Below are 20,611 nucleotides of genomic sequence, written 5' to 3' on the forward strand. Positions count from 1 at the left end.
TATCATGTCTTCAGGACGTCTCAAAGAGCTTCACAAAATATACAGTGAAGTGAATTGACTGTATATTTTGTGGGCAAAACCCTGCAGCCAATTGCGCACAGCAGCGTCCTACCAACAGTCGGTGATTAAGTGGCCTATTTATTTATTTTGAAGGAATTATTAACCTTGGAAAAGGTATTTCACCAATCGATTAATATCCATGCACCTACTTACTGCTAGGTAAACAGAGGTGCGTGGAGTAAGAAAACTTGCCCAACGTTTCACCCTGCTGGGAATCGAACCAGGTCTGTCACTTGCGAGGTGATTGCTCTAACCACTAAGCTACAAGACTCCACAAAATGCTCACTTTTGAAAAGAAAGTAACAATTCAGTCCAGTTCCAAAGCTATTCATGCAAACAGGCCCAAGCCAAAGGAAATGAGTCAACAAATAGGAACTCATTAGTGTCTTGTCCATGTAGGTAGTGCTGAGAATATACAGAAGCATGTGAGCTTCTTCTGATGTGAAAGGCGCTATTCAAAAATAAAAATGTTTGGTTGATTGAAACATCGGTTTCTTTAGGACCCAATGAGCTCTTGTCTTTTAAAGATGCAAAACCACTTAAATCGTTTTAAATAAGACTTCAACTCCTGGAACATTATGTAGTCGTCACATATTTAGTCATTGTTTGGAAGATTATTAAGGGAAGAAAGTTTACTCAAATGAAGCCACAACAGTAAGAGGCCTAGTAGGAGGAATCATAGTGGAGACTAAATACAAGTCTGCATTTTTTCCAACTAGGGCATTTTTTTTTAAAAAAAGACTTGAATACCTAGCCCTGTATGAATGCACATTGTGTAAAAATGGGAGTACAGTAAAAGTGAAGTTAAGATCCTTCCACAAATAATGAGGCCGCGGGAGTTTGAACAAGTGATTGATGTTCCAAATAGCTGGCTGCAGATTACAGAAAGGTCAAATACATCCATTCAAAAAGAGACCCCCTTTCCACACTGTTGAATAGCCCTTGCATTTGTTACACTATTCACCCAATAACTCTGTGCTGGTTTTTGCTCTCCACATGAATCAATGTTTCCTCATTTCTAGTCCTGACCTCCTCAAACTCTCCAACCCCTCTCATATTAGTGTACAACCATAATCTGATCTCTTTTCCAACTAGACCATCCCTGTTGGATCCAAGATGAGTTAGGTGCCCAAGTGTCCCTTGTACAAATCAATTACGTTCAGAGTGGAGATCTGTAGCTCAGTGGTTAGAGCACTCGGTTTGCAAGCGAGAGACCTGAGTTCAATTCCAGCAGGGCGAAACCTTGGGCAAGTTTCCTTACTCCACACACCTAATAATAATCCCTCCAAAAAACAAAAACAATAATAAAATTGGTCATTTTCAATCTACGACTGTTTGTGGGACATTCCTGTGCGCAATTGGCTGCCGCGTTCACCCACAAATATACAGTCGATTCACTTTGCAGTGTGTTCTGTGAAGCGCTTTGGGACGTCCTCCCGACGTGAAAAGCGCTATATCAAATGCAAGGATTATTATTATTATTATTAAAGTGAGAACAAAAAATGTATACAACATAAGAACAGTGTAAGTTAGTCTCAGACACACTGAAATCTTACCGTTGGAACGTATTCCGATGGAAATTTGTTTGTTGTGTACGAGATTAAGAGACATGTTTTACCAACAGCACCATCACCAACTACCACACATTTAATCGTCTGCATAGCTGTACGTCACGTTGTTCGTCTCCACCTTAACTATGCGCATCCAATATGCGACAGTATCTGCAAAAACAAAGATCATTAGTTCCACAGCTCAGAATAGTAAATAAAAATCCATTATTTATCCATTAGTTTGTGAATTCTATATTCTGAACAGCTCGTAATATACATGGAGGAGGAGAAGTGGAAGGGAAAAAAATTACAGCTCTAAATACTGTTTCATAGCACCTTAATACATAATTTCAAAGAGCATCATGGTCAAATGCAGTGACTGCAGGCAGAAGCAAGTCATTTTGTACAGAGCAAAATATGATATGTGAAAACATGTGAATGACCTGAAAGATATTATTCAATTGAAAGTATATTCACAGTGTCTTGGGCAGACATAAATATGAACAGAAACAGGCAGCCAGGAAATGAGTTTAACACCTCAACTGGACAGCACTTCCCTGGTACTACCATATTAGTTTCAACATACAGTAACATTCAGATAAGTTGCATCAATCAGGACCATAAGGTTTAATATGACTTACACCAAGTCCAAGGTAAACTGTAAAAGTCATAAGAAATATAATCTAATCAATGCGGTGTAATGCATAGGCATAATTTAATGCAGCCGGTAATTGCGCATGCAGTGACAGGTTAAGACCACATATCCTGCGATTCAATGCGTCTTCATCAGTCACCACATGTGCACTTAGCAGCATATATTGGAATCATGCTGACTCATGGGAAATTAAGTTCTTTGGTGCATGTGTCAACAGATGAAGACTACGTTTCTCACGATTCAATGTAGCCTGGACTGTAAGTTTGCATGCGACGACGGGTCAGGACATCAATTCCCACAATTCAAGGCACAGGAGCAATGGAGGGTAGAGGAGCGGCGTTACAAGTTTGGAGGTGAGTAATACGAATAAAGAAATCTAAGTCATTTTGATAGGACATTGAATGGGACTCGGTGAATGTACAACTTTATTGTTGATGCAATTTACAGGTAAGACTCAAACAAGTTTTACGGTAGTCACCAGTAACGTGGATCTGTGAGTTTGTGATACCGAACCACCAAAATCCTCAGAATATTTAAGATTCCACTGCATATAGTGGAGGTATTGTGGAACAAAATAATTTGCATTTATTTAATAGTGCATTATCACATCAAAACAACTTTACAGCATATTTAGTGAGTGAGTGAAAAAACGCAGTAATTTTCCACATATGAGCATACTAATCTGAAGGATCACTGGCTAAAATAGATAAATCCGTTTTTGAATTTTGATATAGTGTTATAGTGCCCTTCACACAGGGCAGCGGAGTGTGATCTTTAACAATGGCCTGGACAGAGACAAGACACCCATACCAAATTTGAACCCACAACGTTCAAGCTCAGAGAAGTACTACTAACAGAACTGAGATCAGTCAAACTATCAGAGAAAGTTATCAAAGCTGCTATTTGACCGTAACATATTAACACCCAGGAGTGTTGGTTTCGAAACAAAGATCTGTTAACAAAACAAAGAGAACTTGCCTGGGTGGAGTCAGACTACACTGAAAAACCCAAATACACAGCTCCCAAGATATGATCAAGAGTTTTGAACAAACTATTTGACATTTAAGAACTCAGTGCCTTTGTAGTCTGATTTCCCCTCCACATGAACTGATGAAAGTGTTTCCAAGGTGAAGATGGGAGTTTCAATTCAGTGAATTTGAAACCTAAATTTGACACGATTGTGAAAGAAAATTATCCTTTTTTAAAAAATTACTCAGCCTTGGTATTTACCAGAGGTCTGTATATATTTACTCATTTTGCCCTACACAATTCATTTAATCTTACTCCATAAAGCCCCTTAGCTTTTACATGAAAGGCATCAATGCAAATTATTGTTCAATTCTGATTGAAGAAAATTCCTTTAATGTGGGTAATTAGCCAATAAAGTAGTTACAAGAACTAGTCTTGAACCAATCTACCTCCATTAGTTTTCTACAGGCAAAATACTGCAGATGCTGGAAATCTGATATAAAAACAGAAGTCGCTGGGAATATGCAGCAAGTCAGGCAGTATCCATGGAGAGAGGAAAATGAGTAAACCAACCTGAAACGTTAACTCATTTTCCTCTTTCCACAGATGCTGCCTGACCTGCTGCGCATTTCCAGAAACTTCTGCTTTTATTCCAGTAGTCTCCTACTTGGAAAGCACAAGATTTCATCCCATCTCTTGCATGCTGCAAATGCAAACTGTACAGTTTTTTTTAAAAAAGATTTTCCAATATAATCCAATCTTAAGTGCAATTTAAAGAGCCAAACATAGAATCTTTATTTTACACATAATTTTTATTTGTTCAAAACCCACTTCAACCCTCCAAAAAGATTACGTCACCTTACAGAATGGCAGGAATGTAGTTACACACCCACACTAAACAAGTTAGCGCTGTAACGGAAGAGCAATTTTAGAAGACTCAAGTCACATTTGCAAATCAAAACATATCTAGAAGTATGCAACTAAAATACAGAAAAGCTACCCATTTCAATTTTGATGATACTTTGAGCCTGGATTAATCAAAGTTGCACATTTTACAATCAGTATTCTATGAACTAATGATTTAGGCCTACCAGTGCACAAAAAAAAGTGTGATACAAGTCGCACTGATTTAAGCCAGGCATTCCTGGCAAATTCTAACTGCACATCAATAAAAACTTAAGGATCTGCTTGATTGCATGGAACAGCTTAAAATAGCTTCAAAAGTGGTGAAAGTAATTACATAAAGAGAATGCTTCTCACAGGACAACATTAACAGCGACAACATTAGCAATAAATCGCTATATTCTTAATGGAGGGAGATTTATAGGCGGCTAACATTTTCACCGCATATTGATCTGCACGTCATAAAGGCTCTAGATTATTCTAAAAATAGCATAGCCATTGGGAAAAGTGTCAGACTTTTAAACTAATGGCCTAACACCAGGCATTTTCAGGTTCTTTCTACTGGAGGCAGAACTAGTTTTAAAGCATTCAAGAACAGTTTCAGAGTTATTTTCCTGAATCTATCCTTCCCCTTAAGCCAAGTAATTTGATAGCTCAAGGTCTACATTAATACTCCAATACAGTAATACTCCTTCAGATGAGACATTAAACCGAGGGTCATTCACCTGTTCAGGTGGATGTGATCTGCCTGATCTCAGGGCACTATTTGAAAAAAGTAATAAGATTCCAGTAAAAAGTAATAAGAACCAGGGTTCTGGTTATCAAGCTTCCAAATCAAATTAGTCATCCAAGTCATGGCTGTTCGTGGAACACTACTGTGCACAATTTAACTGACACGTTAACCTAGAAAAGCCACTACACTTCACAAATCCTGTGAAGCATTATAATTAAAATTTAATTTAGCCAACTCAACTTCAACATTGCTGAGAAATTCAAAGGCACAGTGGTAGTTTGCACACTTGCACTAGTACTTAGAGGAGCCAGAAGCTGCCACCTCACCGCAAACAAAGTGGTAATGCAACTCTGACATTACAAGTTAGAGATCCAACTTGAACAGATCTACAATTGTTGGGGAAAAAGTTACAGTGGTCTAAATTAACGTCACAATCAACAAACTTAGATTGTTTTCTTCTACACCAGCTGCTCTGTGATCCATCCTGCAATAAAAGCCAGGTGGATTCTACACAAACCAGCCACAAGCTTTCAGGGCGATTTCTTCAAATGCTTACACAACTTATGTTCATAAGGTTACAAACTTTAAAGACATAATATAAAATTCAAGGTAGTACTGTTTCCAAGTAACATTTTAGTCCTGCAGTTCAGTGGTTAGAGTACTTTGCCTCACAAGCGAGAGACCTGGATTCAATTCCCGGCAGGGCAAAATGTTGGGCATGTTTCCTTACACCATGTACTTTTGCTTACCCAGCAATAAGTAGCAACCCAGTTGTTAGTTGATCACTTTTCCAGAGCTAATAACTCCTTCAAAAAATAATAAATTGGTCCCTCCAACCATTGTTTATGGGACACTGCTATGCGCAATTGATTGCCGCCTTTTGCCCAAAAATATACAGTCAATTCACTTTATGGAGAAATGCTTCAAGAAGTCTCGAAGACATGATAAGGTACTATATCAAATGCAAGGATTATTATTATTTACCTGCAAGCAAGACCTATTTTCAATACAACCTCTTGTCTGCTTAAATGATGGGAGGGAGAGCGCGGGAGGAGTCAGGAGTAATCTCCTTGGCTCCAAGATAATTTGCTTGCCAAACAGAATGTCAAAACAAGTCAACACCCTGTGGCAGTCTTGGTAGTCCGGCTCCTGAGACAGATGGATCCACACTACTCCTGCTGATCACAGAGCAGCAGCTTGGCTCGTCAATAAGACTTGGTAGAATAGACCTGTCACTAGAAGTAAGGATTCTTCCTACTCAGTTCCAGTTAAACCTGCAAGCCAAAGGCCGACTAGCTGAACCACCTGAAGGTGCAGGAAGCTTTCAAGACAGTGTTCTCAATGGCAAACTATTCTGTTTTACATTGTTGAACTTCAGCAATACCCCACACTCTGGTGTTTGCAAGCCTTGGCTCGTGCCAATCTGTGCCTAAAATTTTCCGGAATTAGATATGCAAAGTGCAAGTTTCAAAATCCAAGATCTTGGTTCTCTTTAATAAGCTGTTTGTCAATAAGTTGTACTCGAGCCATAAGAGCAGCAGCTGCCCTCAAGAGCATCATCCCAGGGCACAATTACAAATGGTTTGCATTGTATACCAATAAACTCCTTACATCAACCGAATCCTAGATATTCTACAGAGTATTTGGCATAGTAGGTTGACTTGAATGTTAAATGATCACATGCAAGGAAGCCACCACGTCTGATTTGATCCCTGATCTGCATTAAGTAAAAGGATATCACCCATGAAAGCATCGGGGAAACAATGCGTTTTCAAATCTAGTTAGGAAGAAATGAGCATCCTTACTCCAAAATGTGCACATGTAGATGCTGGGCAAAGGCAGTTTTGAGTTATGAGACCCCCCCACTCTTCTCAAACAACTAAGGATCACAAGTGGCTATATGGGTCAAGTGAGCTGGCAACTCAGGAAACTAGAGCCCAGGAGAGGCATAGAGTTAAAAACAAGAGAAAAAAGCAAATTAACAGAATTCATGCATCTCCAAACATTTTGTACGTCAAGCAATCTGTCAGTAGCAGGCATGCAGTTTCAAAAAGGAAATTAGTATAGGAGAATTATTTGGGGCTTTGATTTGATTCAGTAGCAGCCACACAGCAACATAATGCAGCAAGCACAATCCACAAGACCTTGAACATATCAACAGGCCATTTTGTAGCCTGTTCAAATTGAAATTAGAATGAGAATATCCAGACTGTACTATTGTAGAACATTACATTCTGCTCAAAAAATGATTTCAGGGCAAAATGGGAAAACATCAACACCGGAAATATACAACAGATTAAATCAATGCCCAAAGGGCTAACATTTTAGGTATGACCCTTCTACAAACAGAAGAATGGATCAAAAGGCTTACTCACTGGAAGACACAGCAAAAGGTGTGGACATCTGGAATTTTGTAACAATTAAAATTTCCAACAGAGCCCACAAACTAAGATGTTTCAAATACATAAAGCAATTCATCAGCAATAATCGATAATCACACCACCTTTGAAGATAGAGGTCTTCAAGATCATGAAAGGTTTCGACAGGCGAGATAAGGAAAAGCTGTTTCCGCTGGTAGGTGTGTCTGTGACCTGTGGTCACAGTCTTAAGATATCTACCAAACGAAGCAGAGGAGAGGTTAGAAGAAATTTTTTCACTCAGCGAGTTGTTGGAATTTGGAATGATCCACCCGAAAGGGCGGTGAAGTCTGATTCGATAACAGCTTTTAAGAGAGAATTGGACAGGTATCGGGGAAGGACGGGTTTGCAGAGTTATGTGGAGAAAGCTGGTGATTGGGGTTAGTGAAAGTGATGCTCTGTCAAAGAGCCGCACAGACTCGATGGGCCAAATGGCCTCCTTCTGTGCTGTAACATTCTATGAATCTACGAAAGCTCAGGTCTCAAAAAAAAGCTAAACATTGCGATACTCAAAAGGAAAAGAGCTGAAGTCTTCAATGTTTTAATACATTCATCAGGCTATAGATTTAAACCCATATTACAAGATTTAATCATCAACTATGATCACAAATATATATTGTCCAGGGTTACACAATTACAGCTTAATGTGGCTACTTATTACATAAACTAAGCTTTACCCCCAATGAAGTCCAATATATTGTTTATATATGTATCAGGTAATAGGTTTTTAACCAATATCCATTTTAGTTGCTTGATGGATATGCATTAAAATTTGTTCCATGTATGATCAAGAATCAACACATATGAACCATTTACACCGCAAGACAGCGATGAGTAATGTGCAAACACCAATGCCGACATCCTGTATCTATCAGACAGGAACTAAGAATGCAGCAGAGCCTGCTTCATAGCTCTTTGAGCATATTTTTACGTTTTATAAAACTGATCGCTTCACTGATGTTAGATAAGTCACTACAGAAAGTATACTAACTGCTAAACGAGAGGAATTTACCAAGAAGCTGGTTAATACAGCAAGTAGTCTGTGCAAGAACCTCAGTAATAGCTGAAAAATTTTAATGCAACTTCATTACTTTAAATGCTGGACGCAAACCAAGATGTTCTGCAAACGTCAGATGAAGCCAGTTATTTAACCCAAACTTAGTTGATGGCCGTTAAATCTTTAGGCACCAGTCTGGATCCAGTTAAACTCTGGATTACTTGGAAGAAATAAAAATCCAATTGGACTTGTAATTTGGGCTATGCCTAAATTGGCTGTCATGTCCACCTTCAAAAAATGTCAATTCCTCCTCCCCAAAAAAAACACAAGTCATGAAGTTGTTTTAGCCACTCTGCCCCTCACCTCTGGAATTCCATCCCCCAGTCACTCCACCTCGCCCCCTCCTTAGCCTCTTTCAAGTCCCGCCTCAAGACCCTCCTCTTTGACCATGCCATCAGCCAAGCCCCTTCCCCTCTCCTCCCCTGACCCCAGCTTGGATCTGAAATGCTGTACTCTGCCCAGCACCTTGGGATGTCCTCCCGACATGAAAGGCGCTGAACAAATGTAATCTTGTTGTTGTTGAATATTCCTGAATTCACACAGAGCTTCTCTCTTCTCCTATCCCGACCCTTGGCCATACAAGATTAATTTGAGGAACAAGTATCCTTAAACTAGTACAAATTACAAAGGAAACCCAATATGCATCAAGGTTCCACAGCAGATTCCCAGTATTTCCTCCTTTTTGCAAGTTAGTTCCCTTTTGCCACCCTACCAGAAACCAGTCACATCCTGAGGATGCCTTAACTCATTTCTTGACTCCTTCCTTCAGAAAGTATATACAAACTTCATGCTTATGGACAATTACAACAAGTAGCACTCGTAGACAAAACATTTCCAACCTACATAATCCAGATGAGTAAACATACAAAAATTAATTGCCATTTATTGAGAGGCCAACTGAACTGACAAGAATGGAACAGATAGATATTCATGTCAGGATCCTTAGATGAATAAATCCATGATCAAACCTGCAGGGAGAATACATGAAGCATTAGGGTGCAATATTGGCTCGACGTTTCACTGCTTTCTGCAAGTTCTGGACTTTAAACAAAAATTTATCCCATTAGAAACGATTCTACTATATCAGTCACAACAACCTCTTAAAGCAGTCCAGATTAGATTGGCCCTTCACACCCAACAAAGCAAGATTACATGGAGTGGGGGTGTCCAAAGGTCAGTCTTCACAGTAATTGGTGTGCAAAGCATTTACTTAAGGTACCGGAAATCATGTGGGGACTTCCCTTAAGAGCTCTTAGTTCTCCTTTTTAAAGTTGTGTCACTTTACCAGAAATGTCAGTTTAGAGATTGCATGGGGAAATAGAGTAGGGAATTATAAACTAGCATTCCAAAATTAAAGTCCAACTCAAACTTGTACAAAGCTTTTTTTTTAAAAAAAATGGGATTTGTCCAATGCGTTGATCAAAATATTGATTTCAAAGCAAGTGTCATTTGGGCTCAAGAGTTGTACAAAAAATAATCCTCTAAAACCATATGCACTTAATTTTTCTAGAAGCACCTGCCAAAGTAGATTTTAAAAGAACAATTTCATTAAAACGCATGAAGAAGTAACTTCAGTAATTAAAACTAAATGTCTGAGACACCACTCAAAAGCAAAAGCATCAGATCAGAAAAAGCAACTAAAGACTTAATCCCCTTCATTTTCATACAGTCAGCAAAAGCATTGTGGAACTGGATAAGTAGAGTGTTGGTACCAATCCTGCACACAGAAACGAAAGCTTCAAGTTTAAACCAAACAATGAATAGCAGATTCAAAATGTCCTCTCGCTCCCTCTCCCCAACCACTAGTGAAGAATAATTAACATGTCCTATTCCATATCCCACCCCCCCCTTATTTCAACAAGTGCAATAGCAATACTCATTGTATTCCTTTCTATACCAATTCCTGTCCAATAGGAAAAGCAGGACAAGCACATTTCGAACAAGCTACAACCACAAAAGTTAAAATTCCAGTATGTACTCCAACACAATGCCACTGTGAAATCGCAAAAAAACTACTCCAATTTCATATAAAGCATTTTTGCTAACAGTTGAAGGGAAGCACATTTCCTTCAAGCATTGCCAAGGACAAAAGTCTCCAGCTGGAAATTTTGGAGGTGTTCTGCAGCACAATAAGCAGATACTTGTTCAGATGGTCTTTTTTTAAAAAAACTATTTATCATAAATACATTCTAGGAAAGTGATTTGGATTTTTTGCAGAGAATTTTTTTTCAAAAAACATATTATCTCATTTCCTTCCCCCCCACTTTTTTTTCTGACTTCCAGGATGCACACTCTTTGCAGTCCAGCTGTTTTTAACGCTCAAATAATCTGACCATGCAATGGTGTGTACAGGTGCTTCACTGTTCACCGTTTATGTGCTCAGGACACATTCTTAATAAAAATAACAGCATTTGATATAACACCTTGTACAATTAAGACATCTCAAAGTGCTTCACAGGATATATTGTAAAGTGGAATGACTGAGATTTTGTGGGCAAAACGCAGCAGCCGATTGCGCACAGCAATCTCCCACAAAATCATGGAGTGAGGTGTTTTTGGAAGGATTATTATCACCAGAAAGCAATCCACCAGTCGCCTCAACAACCGGGTTCCTACTTACTGCTAAGTAAACAGAGGGACGTGGAGTAAGAAAACTTGCCTAAGGTTTTGCCCTGCCCGGAATCAAACTTGGGTCCTCTCACTTGCAAGGCAAGCATGCTAACTACTACCTTACAGGATTCTACTAATTCCAGGCACCCAAATAAGTCAGCAATGAATTTGTTAACAGCGATCTGCAAGTATTGAAGCTGTGAAAAATGTTGTGACTTTTCTGCCTATCTTAGACAAGAACAAAAAATATGTAAATCCATAGCAGATTGTTACCCATTTTCACTGGGTAATTACCTGGGGAAAAGGAAAGTTTCATGAAATTTCTCACCCCTTTGATTTTCTTCCATGTTTTGACAAAACACTAAAACAACTGTGTTCCTTAGGAATATTTTGCTTTCATTTAATTATTTTGGAATTCCCACTTCGAACATCGATGCTAACAGTAAATGGGATTGAAAAGAAAATTATTCCAATTTAAGATCAGGTTTTAAAGGCATGAATTTGTGATAGAAATTTCCCTAATTGTTTTTTTTACTCGTACAAGCCTAGATTTACAACTACATATTTCACCCTGGGTAGAAATGATAAGATTTCAAGTCATTTTTTTAAAAAAAACATACACGGAAGAAGACTAACCACAACATGCAACGAAGTGAAGTTTCCTCACAGGAAACCAACTTAGAAAGATGTTAGTGACCAATCCATTTTCTTACACTCGTTGAAAAAGTGACCAGATGAAAAGGACACCATGACATTACAAGTTACAAAACACTTGTCATCGAATATGTATTAAATACTATATCTAAATCTTAAGTCCCTTTAGATGTAGCATTTTAGTGAATATTTGACAAGCCACAAGCTCAATTCTCTGGTTACAAAGCTCACATACTTTTAAGGCATCTGGAATTCTAGACTGTATTTTAATGTTACCCATTCAGCAGAAAGTGGGCATTTGGGGTAAAATGTTCTGAACACCTCAACTATTTCAAAATCAAGGGCATTTCAAACTCAGGCCTGCTATTTCCCAAATGGATAAAAAAAAGTAGTTTTTGCTTCTCCAACACACTTCAATCCTGAATTTGTTTATTTTGAAACTGGAATCTTACGTTGACTTTGTACATCCCTTTCAGGCAAGCAATTCATGCTAGTGAGTTCTGTACAGTGCTCATTTCTCCAGGACCTCAAAATGACTTCTATCTTAAATACAAGAGGAGCAGAGGGAACCACATACCCTGTAAAAATGGTAAACACACCAGGCTCATTTTGATAGCATTAATTGCCCTTGATTTGTCCAGAAAATAGAAACTCACATTTCTCTCAAATTCCCAGGATTTTCTTTTAATACTGGTATAAGGTTAGTGTTCAGGCAACTTTACAAACTTCCTGCTACTGCAACAATAATCACAAATATGCAAGATGTCCTATCTTTGTACTCATAATCAGCTATTTATCCATGAAATGTAGCTTTCTACATACACAACTACAGAAAATAATGAATTTGAGATCTGGTCTGTACAGCAATAAAAACAAATACATGTGAAACCAAAAGCAATCTGATACTGTAAAGTCTTTCCTTGGCATGACCATTTCACAATTCCTTATGGGTGTGATTAATTTCTGAATCAGTAAGGAAGGAAACTAGCCATTCCCACCTCGAAACTTTGCCCTGATGACGTAGTCTTAATTCAACTTAAATTGAAGACAGGTAACTTGTGCAACCGTTTGTGATCTGTGATAAATGCAAATACGGCTGCTGCTCTTTACACCACTGAATATGAAAGTTGGCCAAGATCGCAAACCTTGACAGATGTTTACAAGAGTGTCCCGCAAGTGTGAACATGAATCAGTTTGATTAATTCCCTACATATCATATCAGATCCCTTTCTCCAACAAGCCTGCAGTGTTGCTGCTTGTTCCGCAGTTCTTGCTGCATTAAAAAGCTCCTCTATAAACAGCTGACAGATGAACGTCTTCAGTCACATCTGTCTCTTTCTGACAACTCAAAAAGCCTTCCATTTACTGAGGGCAACCACTTAAGCTATTTAATAGAATCAAAATTCACATAGATGTATATAGAAGAATGACTATCAATCAACCAGAACAATGACTTTCCAAATCAATAGTACCAATCCCTTTCCCGATAAAATGTTCAAGCACGTACCACTCCATTCCCACAATTTAAACAAAATTGGGTCTTTTTCTTTGAGTGAATAATTTTATTTGCATTCCATTTTAAGACAGCGCGATTTAACTTCCTCATCACTGCTCGAATACCAAGAAACATCTAAACAGGAAACCTCTTCACTGCATCAACAGCAGAGCTTTTTTTTCTCTTACCCCCCCCCAACCACCCCTTTTTTTTCCTTTTCAAGGGTGAAAAGAAAGCGTTGGTGCATTTTTTAAAAAAAAAATAAAGGCAAAGCAACAAAAACACTTGCAGTTAAAAAAAATAAAAACATTGTTCAATGTAAGCAGGAATTTCTGGAGGGGAGAGGGTGGGAACCGCCTCCAAACTGCGGCATTTGCTGGGACATTAACAGGGCACAATCACTTGATTGCAGCAAAAGCAGCAACAGAAATCATTCCATACAGATAATATATACACATACACACATATCTCGACTGCACTGCCAAGGAGCAGGATGTCCTCCCTTACCCCGGGGAAAAGACTGCAAAGGCCCCGCCCGGGCTCCAGCCGGCGGGTGTTCCCCCTCCCACCCCCAGGGAGAGAAAGAAGGAGATAGAGAGGGATAGAAGAATAGATAGAGGATACATAGAGAGAGAGAGAAAATAGAGTGGATGGGTTCGATAGAGAAGGGGATCGATGGAGAGGGAAAGGGAGATGGGAGAGATGGGAGGGGGCGGTGGGGAAAGATAGACAGAATGAGAGACGGGGGAGATAGAGAAAGAGGGAGGGAGGGAGAGAGGGAGGAGGGAGGGGGGAGAGAGGGAGATAGGGAGGGGGGGAGAGAGGGGAGAGAGAGGGGGATAGAGAAGGAGGGAGGGAGAAAGAGAGGGAGGGAGGGATAGAGGGATGGGGAGAAGATCGGAGGCTTCTCCTGTCCCCGGTTCACCTCCGGGGCCGCCACCCGCTCCACGGGGAAGGAGATTGAGGGGATATTGCTGTCCCCCTCCCTGCCTCCCAATTCTCCCCCAAAAGCACCGCAGTGGCTCCTAGTGACCCCCAATGACTGGTCAGGGCCGGGGCTGAGGCCTACGCCCCCGGGATACCGAGCGGTCGCAGCTAGGCCTCACCCAGCCCGGCCCAGCCCGGCCCAGCCCGGCACAGGCCCGGCCCGGCGTCGCCTTGAACTAACCCTCGGCGACAGCCGCGCTGCCCCCACACTCTCTGTCTCCCTCACATTCGCCGCCGCCATTCCTTCCCCCCCGGTTCCCTCTCCCGCCTCACGGCCCCACCGCCACTTATTCACTCACCCTCCCACCGAGCAGCGACAGTCAGTCTGCACCGGGCGTTGGCAGCTGCACGGGGTCTCCCGCACTGCTTTAAACCACAGCAGGGGCACGCACGCACATCCACCACTGACATCATCACGTCTTCGGGTTTCTCTCCACACGTTCGCCTTCTCCACTTAGCCCTCCCCCACCCAGATACCCCCTCCCCCCCACCCAGATACCCCTCCCCCCACCCAGATACCCCCTCCCCCACCCAGATACCCCCTCCCCCACCCAGATACCCCCTCCCCCCCACCCAGATACCCCTCCCCCCACCCAGATACCCCTCCCCCCACCCAGATACCCCCTCCCCCCCACCCAGATACCCCTCCCCCACCCAGATACCCCCCCCCACCCAGATACCCCCTCCCCCCCACCCAGATACCCCTCCCCACCACCCAGATACCCACTCCCCACCCAGATACCCCTCCCCCACCCAGAGACCCCTCCCCCCCACCCAGATACCCACTCCCCCACCCAGATACCCCTCCCCCCCACCCAGATACCCCCCCACCCAGATACCCCTCCCCCCACCCAGAGACCCCCTCCCCCACCACCCAGATACCCACTCCCCACCCAGATACCCCCTCCCCCACCCAGATACCCCCTCCCCCCACCCAGATACCCCTCCCCCCACCCAGATACCCCCTCCCCCCCACCCAGATACCCCCCACCCAGATACCCCCTCCCCCCCACCCAGAGACCCCCTCCCCCACCACCCAGATACCCACTCCCCCACCCAGATACCCCCTCCCCCACCCAGATACCCCCCCCCCACCCAGATACCCCTCCCCACCCAGATAATAATAATAATAATAATCCTCGCATTTGATATAGCGCTTTTCACGTCGGGAGGACGTCCCAAAGCGCTTCACAGAACACACTGGAACGTGAATTGACTGTATATTTGTGGGCGAACGCGGCAGCCAATTGCGCACAGCAATGTCCCACAAACAGTCGTAGATTGAAAATGACCAATTATTATTGTTTTTGGTTTTGGAGGGACTATTATTAGGCTCTGTGTGGAGTAAGGAAACTTGCCCAAGGTTTCGCCCTTTGCCTGGAATTGAACTCAGGTCTCTCGCTTGCAAAGGACTCCACCCCCAGATACCCCCTTCCCCACCCAGATACCCCTCCCCACCCAGATAGCCCCTCCCCCACCCAGATAGCCCCTCCCCCCACCCAGATAGCCCCTCCCCCACCCAGATAGCCCCTCCCCCACACAGATAGCCCCTCCCCCACACAGATAGCCCCTCCCCCACCCAGATAACCCCTCTCCCCACCCAGATAACCCCTCCCCCCCACCCAGACACCCCCTCCCTCACACAGATACCCCCTCCCCCCACCCAGATACCCCCTCCACCACCCAGATACCCCCTCCCCCACCCAGATACCCCACCCCCACCAAGATAGCACCTACCCCCACCCAGATAGCCCCTCCCCCAACCAGGTAGCCCCTCCCCAACCAGATAGCCCCTCCCCCACCCAGATAGGCCCCCCCCCACCCAGATAGCCCCTCACCCACCCAGGTAGCCCCTACCCCACACATGTAGCCCCTCCCCCACCAGGTAGCCCCTCCCCACCCAGATACCCCTACCCACCCAGATACCTCCTACCCCCCACACAGATATCCCCTACACCCCACCCAGATACCCCCTCCTCCCACACAGATACCCCCTCCCCCCACCCAGATACCCCTTCCCCCACCCAGATACTCCCTCCCCACCAACCAGATACCCCCTCCCACCCACCCAGATACCCCCTCCCCCCACCCAGATACTCCCACCCCCACCCAGATACCCCCTCCCCCACCCAGATACCCCCTCCCCCACCCAGATACCCCCTCCCCCCACCCAGATACCCCCTCCCCCCACCCAGATCCCCCCCACACCCAGATAGCCCCTCCCCATCCAGATAGCCCCTCCCCCACCCACATACCCCTCCCCCCACCCAGATAGCCCCTCCCCCCTCCCAGATAGCCCCTCCCCCTCCCAGATAGCCCCCCACCCAGATAGCCCTCCCCCACCCAGATAGCCCCTCCCCCACCCAGATAGCCCCTCCCCCACCCAGATAGCCCCTCCCCCCACCCAGCTAGCCCCTCCTCCACCCAGCTAGCCCCTCCCCCACCCAGCTAGCCCCTCCCCCACCCTAGCTAGCCCCTCCCCCACCCAGATAGCCCCTCCCCCCACCCAGATAGCCCCTCCCCCACCCAGATAGCCCCTTCCCCCCACCCAGATAACCCCTCCTCCCACCCAGATACCCCCTCCCCCCACCCAGATACCCCTCCCCCCACCCAGATACCCCTCCCCCCACCCAGATAGCCCCTCCCCCCACCCAGATAGCCCCTCCCCCACCCAGATAGCCCCTCCCCCCACCCAGATACCCCCTCCCCCACCCAGATACCCCCTCCCCACCCAGATACCCCCTCCCCCACCCAGATACCCCCCCACACCCAGATAGCCCCTCCCCCACCCAGATACCCCCCCACACCCAGATACCCCCTCCCCCACTCAGATACCCCCCTCCCCCACTCAATGCTCCCTTTCCCCTCATGCAACGCTTCATTCCTCTCACGTTTAGTGACTGTATATTTAGGTAAACCTGGAGGCCAACTTGCATACAGCACAGTAACACAAAACACAAGCAACTGTGAGGCAAATGACTAATGTATCTGGGGGATTGTTGGTCCCAGGAACAAACCCCTTTCCTTTTTGAATAGTGTCAGAATCTGTTGTGTTCACCTGAAGTTTTGATATCTCAACTGAAGGATGTCCAGGATAGCAGTAGAAGCTGCCTCTCTTTTTGAGTAATGCCATCGGATCTCTAACGTCCACCTGAACAGACGAGTTTAACATCTCTGAAAACGCATAGTTCCCCTCCCCAGTATTGCACTGGAGTGAGATGTTGTCCCAAGTAAGTCGCAACATGGGGCTTGAACCCACAACTGCATAAAAGTGTGCAAACAACCCTCCTTTATGGATCTGAGCTCTTGGGGATATAGTGAAAAGGATTCCTCCGATTTATTTGTAAAATCCAGGATCAAGTTGTGAGGTGGATTTGTGGCAAACACGGGAATCATCTTCAGGGGAGTAAGGGCTCCGACCTACACTGAGTTATCGCTAAGCACCCTGGAGAGGAGGTGGATTCACAGGGCCTCACATGATGACTTAGATTGGAGCAGCTGGTGCTGATTTAGCCTGGTATTACAGCATTGGTCTTGGACCTCATGAACATCAAGGTGGCTGGCATATCATAAGCTATCCTGTTAAAGTCCTCCCACCACGCTGAAGCCAGATGTCCACCAGATTGCTGATGAGGAAACTGAGGCTTGGGGGCGACAGTTGCTGGAAGGTTTTTACCTGGAATCTGAGTCTGTGAGGGCACATTCGTACATCCAGCACCTGGAATCCACCTCGATTGGTTTGTAGAAATCAGCTGCTGCTTAAACTTCCAACTCCACGTGATAGGAAGGGACATGTGCCCAAGCTGCGGACAGGAAGATGGTACCAATACTCTGCTGCATTTCATGCTGAGCTGTGTTGTCTACCGGGAAGCTCGCAGCGAGTTGCTGATACCTACAAACCACCTAGCGAGGGCCCAAACCTGTACTTGTTGGATGTCAAACAACCAACTATCCTCCATGGGAAAGGGGAGGTAAGCTTGGAACTGAAGTGGCTCCAAGCTGACATGTTTTACAATGGAATGTCGGAATCAAGCCAGCTCTGTGTGGTGGGCTAAGTAGTATAGTTCTAGCTGGATAAGCAGCGGGAAAGCTTGCTAGACAACAGTATCAATGGCAAGCTATTCGGTTTTTGCTGGTTAGACTCCAGAAGTTATCTCAATGCACACTCTTGTGAACCTGCACCAGATACTTTCCAGAATTAGGTAAGCAGGATGCATCCCTCCAGGGAGAGAGTGCACATTCCATTCCAACAATCTATCTCTAGTATTTCCAAGTGTAGGTGAGAACAACAACAACAAGATTCCATTTATTGAGCGCCTTTCACATCGGGAGGACGTCCCAAGGCGCTGTACAGTTGGGTCAGGACCCGAGCATTGGGGGGAAATGGTCAGGGTGAGGGGAGGGAAGGGAGGGAGCGAGGAGGGGGGAAATGGTCAGGGTAAGGGGAGGGAAGGGAGGGAGCGAGGAGGGGGTAAAGAGTCGAGAGGGGAGCTGAAGGCACGGTCAAAGAGAAAGGTCTTGAGACCGGCCTTGAAGGAGGAAAGGGAGGAAGCGGCGAAGGCACTGGGGATAGAGTTCCAGAGCCTCGGGGGTGAGAGGCTGAAGGCCCGGCCACCGATGGTAGGGCAGTTGGGGCGGGGGATGTGGAGCAGACCGGAGCCAGAGGAACGGAGGGTACGGGCAGGTAGGTAGGGGGATAGTAGGTCCGAGAGGGAGGAGGGAGCAAGGCCGTGAATGGCCTTGTAGGTGAGGATGAGGATCTTGAAATTGATCCTCTGGGGGATGGGGAGCCAGTGGAAGCGAGCGAGGGTGAGGGCGAGGGTGGGAGTGATGTGGGCGCGGTGTCTGGTGCGGGACAGTACACGAGCTGCAGAGTTCTGGATGACCTGCTGTGTGGAGGGAGGTGGCGGGAAGGCCGGCGAGGAGAGAGTTCCCATAGTCCAGCCTTGAGGTGATAAAGGTGTGGACCAGAGTTTCAGCCGCGTGAGGGGTGAGGTAGTGCCGTAGTCTGGCGACATTCCGGAGGTGATGGAAGGCGGTGCCAGTTGTGGTGCGGATATGAGGGAGAAAGGACAGCTCAGGGTCGGGGGGAACCCCGAGGTTCCTGATGGCTTTGAGAGGTGGAGAGTGCGGCCTTGGATGCTGATGCTGTCAGCGCCTGAGGTGCGGAGGCGCTGACGTGAGCCAATCAGGAGGGCCTCAGTTTTGCGCACATTGAGCTGAAGAAAGTTATCTCTCGTCCAGGACTCGATGTCGGACAGACAGCTGTCAGGACATCGGTGGTCGTGGAGTTGAGGGTAGAGGAGGAGAGGTAGAGTTGGGTGTCATCCGCATACATGTGGGAGTGAACCCCATGTCTGCGGGTGATGTCACCACAGGGGGAGCGTATAGAGGGTGAAGAGGAGGGGACCGAGGACAGAGCCTTGAGGGACACTGCACGAGACAGTGCGGGGGCCGGAGGAAAAAACATTTGTGGAGACAAAGTGAAGACGGTGGGAGAGGTACGACCTAAACCACTCAAGGACAGAGCCTTGAAGGTTTAGGTGGGAGGACAAGCGGTGGAGGAGGATAGCGTGGTCGATTGTATCGAATGCATGAGAAGCATGAATTTTCGGATAGGTTTGGCATGGTGATGGGTTTCTGCATGTGTCAGACACCTGGCTGGCCAAAAAAACACACAAACATGTGACTTTGAGGTGAGTGCTGCAGCAGAGCCAGGATGATACACAATCATCTTAAAGTCTCTTAAAAGACTTCAGCCTTCAAATATTGTGGGATTAGGGAAGCTATGCAACAATGTGGGGCAGAATGACCTTTTTCTAGACACAAGTTCCAAAATGCCTACACTACTAACAAGGAAGGATAGTCCGAAGGAAGAAGTCAATAAGCTAGACCATGAGTACACATCCAAAGTGCTCATAGTATCACCTTGAATACAAAAGCATTTTGATTTAACAAGAGCTTGGATAATAGTGCTGATTCTTTTCGTAAAGGAGAATCTATTATGACAAAGGTGACACGCTGCTTTATGTATTTAAAACAGGCCGACTCTAGCACTCTGGTGGGATAAAGATCAGGCAATTATACCTGGAAGGGAAGTTAAAGTTGAATTTGCTTAGCCACCTCTGTGAAATGTTGTCACTGATATATAGAATCTATTTCTTCATTCTTAAAGATCTTGAGCCAGCTGATGGAGGCTAGTGGGAGAATAATAATAATCCTTACATTTGATATAGTGCTTTTCATGTCTTCTAGACATCCCAAAGAGCTTCGTAGAATATACTGTAAAGTGAATTGACTACTGAGAATTAATATTTAGTGCAATAAAGTTGCTGTATTAAATTATGATGTATCATGTTTCGGTAAGGGGTAGATTGTCCATCATGTATGTGGAATTAATAATCCTTGCATTTGATATAGCGCTTTATGACGTCATCGAGACAACATAAAACAACAATAAATTACATTTGTATAGTGCCTTTCATGTCAGGGGGACATCCCAGAGCACTGGACAGTCAGGG

The 20,611-nt window shown here is 44.8% G+C and overlaps 1 protein-coding gene across 3 annotated transcripts in view; it reads right to left on the reverse strand.

Moving 5' to 3' along the window:
- The window catches only part of cdc42 (cell division cycle 42), a 28,563-nt gene extending 14,078 nt beyond the window's left edge, over nucleotides 1-14,485 (reverse strand). For 2 of the 3 annotated variants that reach the window (XM_042343804.1, XM_042343806.1), the window contains exons 1-2: nucleotides 14,390-14,484; nucleotides 1,617-1,781 (exon numbers count right to left, since the gene is read on the reverse strand). In XM_042343804.1, the coding sequence (XP_042199738.1) occupies nucleotides 1,617-1,721 (105 nt within the window). In that variant the 5' untranslated portion in view covers nucleotides 1,722-1,781; nucleotides 14,390-14,484. Of the gene's footprint in view, nucleotides 1-1,616; nucleotides 1,782-14,389 lie in introns of all 3 variants that reach the window. The other variant, XM_042343805.1, reaches the window with a different exon arrangement.
- Nucleotides 14,486-20,611: the final 6,126 nt, after the last annotated feature.

The sequence above is a fragment of the Callorhinchus milii genome, unplaced genomic scaffold, assembly GCF_018977255.1.
Source record: "Callorhinchus milii isolate IMCB2004 unplaced genomic scaffold, IMCB_Cmil_1.0 Scaffold24, whole genome shotgun sequence".
NCBI classification, from domain to species: Eukaryota; Metazoa; Chordata; class Chondrichthyes; order Chimaeriformes; family Callorhinchidae; genus Callorhinchus; species Callorhinchus milii.